The sequence below is a fragment of the Zootoca vivipara genome, chromosome 11 (genome assembly GCF_965207765.1).
Source record: "Zootoca vivipara chromosome 11, rZooViv2.hap1.1, whole genome shotgun sequence".
In the NCBI taxonomy this organism is placed as follows: domain Eukaryota; kingdom Metazoa; phylum Chordata; class Lepidosauria; order Squamata; family Lacertidae; genus Zootoca; species Zootoca vivipara.
The window spans coordinates 46587909-46600604 of NC_142594.1; the positions used below are offsets into that span (position 1 = coordinate 46587909).

General features: G+C 38.3%; 1 protein-coding gene across 3 annotated transcripts in view; it reads right to left on the reverse strand.

Moving 5' to 3' along the window:
- Window positions 1-12696, reverse strand: part of UBE3C (ubiquitin protein ligase E3C) — a 64579-nt gene that overhangs the window by 25555 nt on the left and 26328 nt on the right. For all 3 annotated transcript variants that reach the window (XR_015946324.1, XM_035128957.3, XM_088653800.1), the window contains exons 11-13: window positions 6780-6866; window positions 5547-5704; window positions 4539-4771 (exon numbers count right to left, since the gene is read on the reverse strand). Coding sequence is in view for 2 of the 3 variants with exons in the window: in XM_035128957.3 (XP_034984848.2) it covers window positions 4539-4771; window positions 5547-5704; window positions 6780-6866 (478 nt within the window). In the remaining variant the exon portion in view is untranslated. The remainder of the gene's footprint in view (window positions 1-4538; window positions 4772-5546; window positions 5705-6779; window positions 6867-12696) is intronic.

Genomic DNA, 12696 nt, shown 5'->3' on the forward strand with positions numbered 1-12696 from the left:
TACAGTATTGAGCCAATAGGGGTTTTTTTTTATTTAAAAAAATGTAATTACTTCAATAATGTCTCAACTGGTGCATTAGTGGGCAGATGCCAAAAGGAGCAAAAAAACTTAATGGGCAATCAAAAGGGTTTCCTTTTCACATACTGAAGCTATTTTTTTTTAATGACCTGGTTTATTAAGTGAACTTTTTACAGGTTAGAAAACTACTGGTGGGGGGACCATTAGGAGATCTGTATGATTATGCAGAATCTTTTTCACCACTTTTTGCCCTTTGTAAAATTCAATGCAGGTTAGCCAAGTTGGTCACTCAAGCACTGATTCCATTAGGCCCTGATTGCGAACGTCATGAGATATTGCATGTGAAACCTTTCAAGCACTGAGGGAAGTAATCTGAAAGACATTCAAATAAATTAATCTGAGGAAGAGATAGTCTTTATTGCTTCTTTTTTTGAGGAGGGGTGACCAATTTCCTATAAGCCTGCTCAGAAACACACCAGAGGGGGGACGGAATTTACAAAAGAGAACCATTCTTTATTCTAAAAACGAGGCATGAACATCAAGAGCCCTGCTGGATCATACCAGAGGCCAGATCATACCAGAAGGAAAGGATTACCTTTTTCTGCCTCCCCACTTCCAGCCACTCTCTGAAGACTGGAGAAGAGACCCTCTTAAGAATATTAAGAGGGGAAGGACTAGACCAGGCATCCCCAAACTGCGGCCCTCCAGATGTTTTGGCCTACAACTCCCATGATCCCTAGCTAACAGGACCAGTGATCGGGGAAGATGGGAATTGTAGTCCAAAGCATCTGGAGGGCCGAAGTTTGGGGAGGCCTGGACTAGACCATGGGAAAAATGAACACAATATTTTAACTGCAGTTCATTCATTTTCAAGCTTTGTATTCTTGTTATTAAAAAGATGTGCCTAGACATTCAGTTGTTGCGCCCATAACCTTGGTTTAAAGTGCCATTTAGCACTTAGCTTTCATATCTCAGTTTCTAACACTGTCAGAAAGTTAATCCTAATGTTTAGGCAAAATCTCATTTCTTGTAATTTGAAACCATCTGAATTTAGTATTCAGAAGCACGCTGTATATGATTATAGAAGTAGTGCCCAGCCATTGATTGCCTTATCCTCCATTAATTTGTCTCATTCCCTTTTAAAGCCACCCATGTTGTCAGCCTATGGCAGTGAATTCCTATGTGTTGTGTTAAGAAGCACTTCCTTTTATCAGTCCTGAATCTTCTACAAACCAACTTCATTGGGTGATCTTGGGCCCTAGATCAGGGTCCTATTATGGAGAATTCCATAGAGAGAATTCTCTATCCACTTTCTCCACACCATGCCTAATAATTATCTAAATTTCTATCCTGTCCCCTCTTTATTCCAATACTAAAACTAAAGTAACAATGTAACTTTAAAAATTATTCTCTTAAGTAAGGTTCTGTTGTTTTTTACAAATTGTTTTAGGAATCTCTTCAGCTTTTGTAAAACATTTGGAACTAGAATATGGGGAAAGCATTTTTTTATAGAAATGAAACAATTTCATAAACTTTGTTACTTCAATAGGTTTCTTTCCAAATTTTCATTAAAATATTCTTGGAGAGTGGAACTAAGGATAAGTCAAAACAGCAATCTGAAGAACACCTGAAGAAGTGTGCGTGCACACGAAAGCTCATACCAATGACAAACTTAGTTGGTCCCTAAGGTGCTACTGGAAGGAATTTTTCTTTTTTCTTTTTATTTTGTTTCAAAACAGCAATGAATCCTTTTGACCTTTATAGAAAGAGACCCAGGTTTGTCAACAGCAGAAGCATGCAAACAAGGATAAAACTATTTGTTTGGAAGTGGCACCTACAGTCCCTCTTTCAGCTGCCTCTTTGGCACAAATGGAAGAGTAACTTTGTTGCAAACTGGTTCCATTAAGTAAGAAGTTACTACTTTAGAGGCAGGAATGCACACTGCTTGAGTGAGACAGAGATTTCTTCCCTTCTTGGGGCAGATTTCAAAGAGAAGGATTGAACTGTGCATGTCTGTCTAGGTAATAGGAATTTTTTGTGATGGGTTACTTGATTATCAGTGAGAGCATCACCCACTACAACTCGCGTGAAAAACTGAATCTCATGCAAAAATGCAGGACTTAAAACCTTTAGTACTACAGATTATATTCCACAAATCTCATTCAATTTGTTTACCATAGACTCCTACATTCACAGAACATGACAGAAGTGGGTTAGATCTATGTTATATCTGACATACAGATCATAGAGTGGAAGGGAAGCCAAGGATCATCTAGTCCACCTCCTAAAATGCAGAAATACACAGCTGTCCTATATGGGGATCTAACCTGCACTCTGCTTTAATGAGATGAGATTCTATCATTTTGTGTTGGGCAAAAGGCATGGAAAACCTGTAGCCCTCCAGAGGTTGGACTCAAGCTCCCATCAGCCATGGGGTATGTTCAGGGATGGTGGGAGTCAGATCTGGGAGGCCACATGTTTTCCCCCCTTGGCCACAGAGGTGTGTCTTGTGCAGTTCCATTTTTAAAGGCACAGAATATACACAGATTAAGAGAAATGCATTATATATATTTCTTGTTTGGTAAACATTATACTGCAACTTGCTTTTCTTTGTACAATTTTAATTATCATGACCCACTGGAACTACAGTTCTTTTTGTAGATTTCAACACCAGATAGTTTGCTAAATGGATGTAATGATGCCCAGCGCAAGGACATGGCATGATTTCATAACATACAAAAACATATGTTGGGCCTCTCTGCACAGCTTAACAAACTGAGCATGTAACAGGATAATGAAAGGACATCTAATTAAATAAAATTGTGCAAACAGATATTAGATCAATCTGCAAAAATTCTAACTTCAGTGATGCATTAGGGCCGTATTCAACACAATCAAAACATTATCAGTTACTCTCATCACTGGTAATGTCCGTAATGTTCATGCTCATAAGTGAAATGTGTTGTAAAAATCGGGCAAAATGGGCGGGATAGAGGCTATTGTAGACTTGTAGAATGAATAAGCATTCCTTAATTAGCCCATCAGGTTAAGTGCAAGCATTAATGGGCCTTTCCTAAAGTCTAGCATGACATCTTTCTCCAAACATGGCCAAGAAGAAAGTTCCATTAGCAATATTAATACAAGCTTAGTTGATCATTTTCATTCAATTAACTTCTTTCAATTAAATAGATAGCTTGACAAAAGCAGTGATAAAAGACCTGAAGGGACGGCTGATGACTCGAACTGAACATTAGTGTGTGAGAGGTCGCCAGTATTAAACCGACTGTAAATCTAGCATTCAATTTGGAAAATGCATTTCTTCTGCTTCCACTCCTTTAATGAGTAATTTTAGCTGACTATATGTGTTTGCTGCAGAAATTTCATGGCAAGTCAAGCACTTTCTTGCACAACCGTTAATATTCTCAATTCCTAACCCACCTCCTTAGTGTTGTTCAACCTTGCGTTGCCAAAAAGAAAAATAGACTGGGTAGAAGACTACTTATTTAGAAATGTTTAATACAAAGAGCACACTCCTGAACAATCTTATTTGTGAACAGTCTCCCTGAAATACTAACTGATGAGCAAAGTTAGCTGGCTATACCCATAGTTGGTTGAATCAACACAATAGCTTTTCAGCCAGGCTCTGCAATGTGTATGGTACTCAAAAAGGGGCTTAAGATCATACAGACACCCTGAAAATCAGTACATAAAGTATGGATCATGGGCAGAGCTCCAAGATTGTCTCAACAGAGAAAAAAGAAATAATAGGGGAAAACTGAATAATGTATTATTAGCCCTACTGATTCACTAACAAAGGGTTGCCAACCAGGTGTCCTCCAGATGTTCTTAGACTACAACTATCATCAGCCCAACCAACCATAGCCCAGCAACCTCTGGAATGTTCCCTACCCTTGTGCTAACAGAATAGTTTCTTTTAAAAATAAAATAAAAAACCAACTTCTGCTATCCATTTTTGTAAAAGACCCATCTCTAAAGCCCTACTCAGTTTGGTCCTTTTTACTGCATTGTTCCAAACTGTCTGAAAGCAGAGCAATAAGCTCTAAACATGCCAATAGTCATCAATAGGACAATGGTGACCCTGGGATACTCATTATTTATTGACATTTAACATCTGCAAGAACTGACAACTGAACATCAATAGCTGAATCAGAAACGAATGTAGCATCCATTTTCTACATCACTTCTCCTTTCTGCATCTAAGCTCCTCAAGAAAACTACTTGTTCCAAGATATAGTGGCGTTTTTCACAATTCTATAATCCCACTTAAATTCAATTAGATTAAAAGTATACTGCCAGAAATACTATTTTATAATAGCCTTTACAATCAGGAGAAACATACTCTATAAAAGCCCCTTTCATTAAAAAACTAGTATCGCTTACTGTCTTTGCCATTAAATCAGGTGCTAACTCCATATGTAGACATCATCACCTGTGTTATCTCCATGTTTAAAGTGCATGCAAAAGGGAAGTTCTATATATAAATCAAAACCATATTGTACCTTAAAGAGTTGAATCCACCGTTTCTGTTCTGTTTGGATGCACTGTTGCATTTCTGTATTTGTGGTGACTCCAACACTTCTAAACGCTGCAATGTATTCTTCACGAACTTCTGGTTTGGTTTCAGGATATGCCAATTTAATGATTCCTAAGCAAGCATCTCGAAGGCAGCGTGATAATATTACCAGTTCTTCTAACGTAAAAGGCATCATCGATGACTGCCTTGGACCTACAACTAGACAATACATAAATAGAAGTTATTTCTCTGGACCCAAGCTACAAGACAGAACTGGAGAAGATATTTTGGATCTATGCTAATATTGTCTGGTCAGAATTATGCCTCTTTGCTTTCAACGTAGCTAAGAGTTAGCTACATTTCTAATATAGCAGATTAAGTATAGGGCTTTGGTTTTAACATTTTTGCATGCCAATTTTATACAAGCAGTGCAAGCCGAATAAAACCTTCCCTGTTGTTTTATCTATGACAATTTTTAAACTCAAATTTGGCACTTTATTTTTAACCAGATCCATACAACTTCTAACCCAAAAAGCCCAACACAGCCTACACACCATGTATGGAAGCACCAGAATGCTCCTTTTTACTGCTTGGCTGCTTTCAGCTGCCCAAATAAAATATGGTTAAGCATCCTGCAGACTACCATTGTGTGTCCAATGGGTTCTGTCCAGCTTGAAAGTCATAAGTTGCACAGGCCTGACTAAAACCCCAGCAAATTCAGCATCCACTCCATCCAAATTTCCCCTCCACTCCTGAGATATTAAAGGGCAGGGACAGACAAACGAACAGGGGAATATTTCAAAATTATGGTATAATTATAGCAACAACAAAACAATGAGACAACCAACAGTTACTCAGTTTTGTAGAATTTTGGAAAATACTGTACACTTCCAGCCCGTGTGGATAATACATACACAACTATACGTTTATAACAATATGAGTTTTGAAGGAAAATATTTCACTAGACAAAAGCTGTCGAGGAGGATACTCTTACCTTCTATAGGATCACCAAAAAATTCATTATCATGTATAGAAATAAGCGAGTGACTAAACAAAGAACTAAAAAGATAAAAGAGAGGGATGATCCGACTAGAATCTTCTAAAGACATCGGTGAGCCACGTGATATCACCTGAAGGAGAGGCACCATAGACCTTAAGAGAATGAAACAAAAGATGAAGGAAGAACTGTCATAAATTTAATCTTAGGCCTGGGAACTGCGGGGTGGAGGGAGAGAGGACTTGAGGTGATTTTTATTTTCCTGATGCCACAATATGGAACAAGTTAAAAGTGATGAAATATGCTTTTTAGAATCAGCAAATAACATTTTTGGGCCTTTGGATGAAGGGAGGTATTCAAATTTATTAAATAAAATATTTATATCATTTATTTACATTTAAAAGGTGGAAGATTCATAATCTATCTTGTAACATGGATTCTAATGAAATAATGCTGGCATCTATGTTTCTGTTTATATAATATTCTCAGGACAGTTAACACGCAGCTGAATATCCCAATGGAACATTAGGTATTTTCTGTCACTTAGCCAGGCATTAAAAATGTTAAAAGCTATTTTATGAATATCTACAGAGAAGACACTAACATACCAGAATGTACAGACACTCACATTAAGAAGTCTTAAATAGCATGTTCTAATTGGAAAAATGAGGTGCACTGAAGTTGGGGGGGGGGAACCAAAGCTAAATTCCCAGGTGGATGGGCGGATGTGATAGGTGTATCAGTGCATCACAGTACTTATGCAACTTCAGGATCAATCCGTTTTGCATTACTTTCTATGGGAAAGTGTGCCTTGGTTTGGAACTGTTTGGTTTTGGAACAGACTTCTGGAAAGGATTAAATTTGAGAACCAAGGTACCACTGTATGCTTTTTTTTAAAGTGTATTTTGTTTTTAGATGATTCATAGATGTGTTAAGAACTAAGAAGAGCCTTGCTCAATCAGACCAAAGGCCCTTCTAGCCCAGCATCCTGTTCTCAGTGGCCAACAAGATGACTTTGGGAAGCCCACAAACAAGACAGCAGGCATCATTTTACAGGAAACTTCCTTCTTCATTCTCACATAGGAGGCAGTGCCTCTTTAAGATGGCACCTGCTGTCTCCAAGTTTGTATGAAGTACAACACACCTCCCATTTATTCTCACACACCGTTTCATTCTGCATTGGCACACACTGCTCCATTTACATTTAGATTATTAATGAATACTACATACCCAGTAATCATTCGTGTAGTCATTGAGGAGATTAAATACCAAAGATGCCTCAGGAACCTGGCATTAAAAGCCAAGCTGTACAGAAGTCTAAAAAGGAAAAAGCAAATAGGTTGGAAAATGTTGTGTGGGTAATAAAAAGCAGCTTTGTCAACTTTCATTGTATTTATCTCAAAGCAACATGCCTAAATAGGTATTATTTCCAGCACTAGTCAACTTGCTTTATTTTATCTCTGTGTTAACTGTACAGATGCTTCACAAGTAATCAGAGATGATCTGTTAAAACTTAACCTGTTCTTCTATGTTTCACTTATCATTACAGGCCCCTTCCAAATTATAATTGTAGTTAGTCTCATGTATTCAATTTATTACACAAAAGCTTCTGTGAACTGAGATATTATGGGAAGAACCTTAACAGAATCATAACCTTCCTGTAACTTCAAAAACATTGAACTTCTGTGCAAAAAATGTTTCACATATTCAAGAACTACTACATGTATTTTTGCCATATCTTAAGCCATAAGAGCCTATGGAATTTCCAAGATCACTAAGAAAGCGATATGGTATGGGTCTGTAAGGCAGGTGTGCAAAACCTCAGGTCCATAGGCTTAACTAGGACTGCCAGGCCTCACCATTTGGTCTACATTGGGTTTCCCCAAAATTGTGCTCACCTGATACAGGACAGATATTCCTGCGCAGCCGAATTGAAAAGGAAGAATTGGGAGCACACAGATTCTTCCTTTCCATCCACTGGCACATTTTTCTCTCACCCAGTGGCAACAGCAAAAGGTGTTAAAAAATTTAAAGCACTGAATTATATTCAGAAAGAAATAATTATAGCTGAAAACAAATAAAGGTAGGTAGCCCCAGGCACATGTCAAAATGGCCTGAGGTGGTGGTGGAGTTTTAGATCCACTTCCCAACCCAACAAAGAGGAAAGGAGTCCAGGAAGCCAGCAAATTCCTTCTGAAGCTACATCTACTATTACCAATCCCAAAAGGAATAGCTTTGAAATTCCCAGCAAAGTGCACCCTTATCTACAACCACAGCTCTATAAACAATTAACGCTTAATTCAAATGAAATTAAAACAATCCTTAAATGACATCACCTTTTTCCATTTCTGGCAGCTACTGTAAAGCAGCATAACCCAATTACTTATGTACATTAACACATCTCACCCAACACATATTATCTGTTGTTGTTGTTGTGTTGTTTAGTCGTTTAGTCGTGTCCGACTCTTCGTGACCCCATGGACCATAGCACGCCAGGCACTCCTGTCTTGCACTGCCTCCCGCAGTTTGGTCAAACTCATGTTCGTAGCTTCGAGAACACTGTCCAACCATCTTGTCCTCTGTCGTCCCCTTCTCCTTGTGCCCTCCATCTTTCCCAGCATCAAGGTCTTTTCCAAGGATTCTTCTCTTCTCATGAGGTGGCCAAAGTATTGGAGCCTCAGCTTCACGATCTGTCCTTCCAGGGAGCACTCAGGGCTGATTTGCTTAAGAATGGAGAGGTTTGATCTTCTAGCAGTCCATGGGACTCTCAAGAGTCTCCTCCAGCACCATAATTCAAAAGCATCAATTCTTCGGCGATCAGCCTTCTTTATGGTCCAGCTCTCACTTCCATATATCACTACTGGGAAAACCATAGCTTTAACTATACGGACCTTTGTCGGCAAGGTGATGTCTCTGCTTTTTAAGATGCTGTCTAGGTTTGTCATTGCTTTTCTCCCAAGAAGCAGGCGTCTTTTAATTTCGTGACTGCTGTCACCATCTGCAGTGATCAAGGAGCCCAAGAAAGTAAAATCTCTCACTGCCTCCATTTCTTCCCCTTCTATTTGCCAGGAGGTGATGGGACCAGTGGCCATGATCTTGGTTTTTTTGATGTTGAGCTTCAGACCATATTTTGCGCTCTCCTCTTTCACCCTCATTAAAAGGTTCTTTAATTCCACCTCACTTTCTGCCATCAAGGTTGTGTCATCTGCATATCTGAGGTTGTTGATATTTCTTCCGGCAATCTTAATTCCGGCTTGGGATTCATCTAGTCCAGCCTTTCGCATGATGAATTCTGCATATAAGTTAAATAAGCAGGGAGACAATATACAACCTTGTCGTACTCCTTTCCCAATTTTGAACCAATCAGTTGTTCCATATCCAGTTCTAACTGTAGCTTCTTGTCCCACATAGAGATTTCTCAGGAGACAGATGAGGTGATCAGGCACTCCCATTTCTTTAAGAACTTGCCATAGTTTGCTGTGGTCGACACAGTCAAAGGCTTTTGCATAGTCAATGAAGCAGAAGTAGACGTTTTTCTGGAACTCTCTAGCTTTCTCCATAATCCAGCGCATGTTTGCTATTTGGTCTCTGGTTCCTCTGCCCTTTCGAAATCCAGCTTGCACTTCTGGGAGTTCTCGATCCACATACTGCCTAAGCCTGCCTTGTAGAATTTTAAGCATAACCTTGCTAGCGTGTGAAATGAGCACAATTGTGCGGTAGTTGGAGCATTCTTTGGCACTGCCCTTCTTTGGAATTGGGATGTAGACTGATCTTCTCCAATCCTCTGGCCATTGCTGAGTTTTCCAAACTTGCTGGCATATTGGGTGTAGCACCTTAACAGCATCATCTTTTAAGATTTTAAATAGTTCAGCTGGAATATCATCACTTCCACTGGCCTTGTTATTAGCAGTGCTTTCTAAGGCCCATTTGACTTCACTCTCCAAGATGTCTGGCTCAAGGTCAGCAACCACACTACCTGGGGTGTACGAGACCTCCATATCTTTCTGGTATAATTCCTCTGTGATATTATCTGTTAGGACATTTTATTTTATTTTATTTTATTTTATTTTCTCTAGCTTTTTGTAGCATTTGATTGTACTGCTGTTTTATTACTATCTGCTAATGGAGTCAGTTTTAGTATTTTGTTTTAATTGTTGTAATTTGAATGTACATATCGTTTTAAAATGTTATTAGCTACCTTGAGAGTCTTTGACTGAGAAACAAAATAAAAATAATTTAAATAGAACAAATATGGGATAACTAGCTTCAAACAAATGGGAGTTGGAAGGAGGAAGTATCCAATTTCAGCTTGAACTACTGGGCTGCCAAAGGCCTCCAAGGCTTTGGCTTTATTTATTTTACATCTGTTAAGTTTAAGGGAAGAGTTGTGTAAGCCCCACCCATTTATAAAGAACAGCAATTTTATGTGAATCCTGGAGATTCTCTAAGGAAGCATCTAGTTGTTCACAAAAAGTACATGATTTGTGTGTGTTTGCCAGAAGGGTATCTTGTGCACCCTTGGCTTCTCTCTTTTTATTTTAAAAAAGTGTAAAATTATTTCCGTTGGAATGGGAGAGATTAAATGACCCATTAAGCTTTATTTAGCTGAGGAGATGATGTAAGTTAATTAGCTGAAGGCAAGATTTTCTGGCTAGGTCATAAATTGGGCCCAGTTTCCTACAGAGACCATTTAAGTTAATGAAGAGAATACAACAGAATGAGACAAGCTCATACAGCTAGATAAAAGGTCACCACAGTGGGGCAACACATTTTGACACTTCCTTCAAACTGGAAGGTGCTACAGGTAGAAGATAACAGATGTGACTGCAATTACACAAGATTAAGTGAGCCATTCAGATACACCAGCAAGGAACTGTAAACAAAGGCTCCCTTTCTGCTAATGCCTATCCAATGCTTCTATCCTGCACAAACAAGGAAAACGCTCTCTAGATATTTTTATGCAGTGTGGCATGCGGATTTTTAACACAAGTTCAGAATTGTAATTTCAGGATACATTCATAAATGTTCTTCACTTTTCAAATAACATTTCCCTGAAGCACAACTGCTTCACAGAGGTGCCTTGAACAGATTTTCTGAAAACATGGGTTCTCTCTTAACCACCAAGGCCAATATTCCTGAGTCTCATCTGCCTAATGTTAGAAGATGAGCAGTTCTCATGAGGGTGGATTTGATTTAAATCAAATTTATTTAAATCATGATTTATTTAAATCACTAGTCAGTAAGACTTGATTTTAATCATTTTTTTTTATTTACAAAAAGCTATAATCTTAATATTTACAACCAGATGGTTTCATTTTTTGGAATAAAAAAATGTCAGAGTAATTTTACAGTTATATCAAAAATTACTGATTTGATTATACCGTACTATTAGAAAAATATTGACAGATAATTATGAAATTATTGTGAGGTTTAATAAGTTAACTGTTTATATTTGGACAACTTTTCTGCTGTACTATTTTGGAAGGTGAAAAATATTCATTTCCTTAATAACAATTTAAACAATTTATTTAACTAAAACTGTAACATTATGGAATATGTATCCATGTTTGTTAACTGATGTGGTTAAACATTTTTTTAAAAAACAAACCTTTTAGCACACATGAAAAATTTAAAACAATTAATGATGAATAGCCTTTGGACTATAATGTAACTTAAATAGAAAACTATCTTTAGAAAGGTTTTTCCTCCAAAAGCATTTTATTTTAAAAAACCAATTTAAATTTAAAAAATCTGATTTAAATTTTTAAAAATCCATTTTTTAAAAAATAATTTAAAAAATCATTGATTTTTCTCCACCCTGGTTCTCATGCAATAAGATAGTAAAAAATACATTGTCTTGAATCAGCCATACTGACACTTAATTTTTCAGAAGTTATGTTAATGATCAAGCTGCAAACCCCAATATCCAAGTGCTTGAATAGAGCTTCCTTGCATGAGGGGAGCCAATTAAATAAGTAGCAAGCAATACTACCGGTATGTTGGCTTGAAAGAAAATGCAGCATTGTAGGAGGCAACCTGGTGAGAAGGCCATCCCATAACCTGACTGGTGGACACTGTGAGGCAGCACTCTGTTTACTGTGTGCTGCTTGCTAATCCCCACTCTGGCCTCTCATGAGCACTACTAATTACCAATCTATTCCTGGAAAAGGATAGAATGTAAAAGAAAACCCTACTGAGTCACAATACCATTTTCCTCAGAATGTCCTGAGGTGGCTTGTTAGAAACTCATCTAGCTAGACCTCCCAAACAAACCAACGAAATCCTTATATTCCAAAAAACAAACAAACAAAAACAAAGGAAAGATGCCTTATAACCAATGGTCTATCTAGCACAATATTGTCTACACCAGCAACAACCAACACGCCCCCTCCAAATGTTCCAGCCAGCAGTAAGGAATGGTGCGAAATGTAGTTCAGCAACATCTGGAATGCAACACATTGGCTATCCCTGGTCTACCTTGACTTGCAGCAGCTTTCCAGGATTTCAGACAGGAGTTTCTTCCAACTAGACCTGAAGATGCCAATGACTAAATCTGGGATTGCTTGCATGCAAATCATGTGCTCTACAGCCCTTATTCGTCCTTCCAGTTGTTGCTGTATAACAACTCCCATCAACCCCAGTCAACATAGCCAATAGTAAGGGATGATGGGAACCACAGTCAAGCAACATCTTCAAAGCCAAAGGTTAGCCACCCCTGCACTAGCCTCAATCTGTTTTTGTCTAGTCAACATAAAAATCCAGGATACTCTACAGGATGTTCCTGAGAGCCCCTTCCAAGCCTAAATTTGGTTCTAGCTACCCATGGTTCCAGCCTAGCCCTGACCCAAAGCAAGTGCATCACACAGCCATAGCTCATACTCCCTGTGCCTCACATTTCCATGCTCAACATGGAACCAGTAAATACCAATCAAGTTTTTCCCTTCGAAACTGGGAAAAATAAAACACAACAAGCAACTTGTGAATTATTCAGCAGTTTCAAGATATGATTTTGCAGAAGTATAGTGTGCATTTAACTTTGACCAACTAAAAATGTAACATTATAGGCATAACAAAGTAGTAGCTGAGGGATGGATGTCTACAATTCCATCGGACAAAGTCATCTCTCATATCCGTATGTAACCGGGAA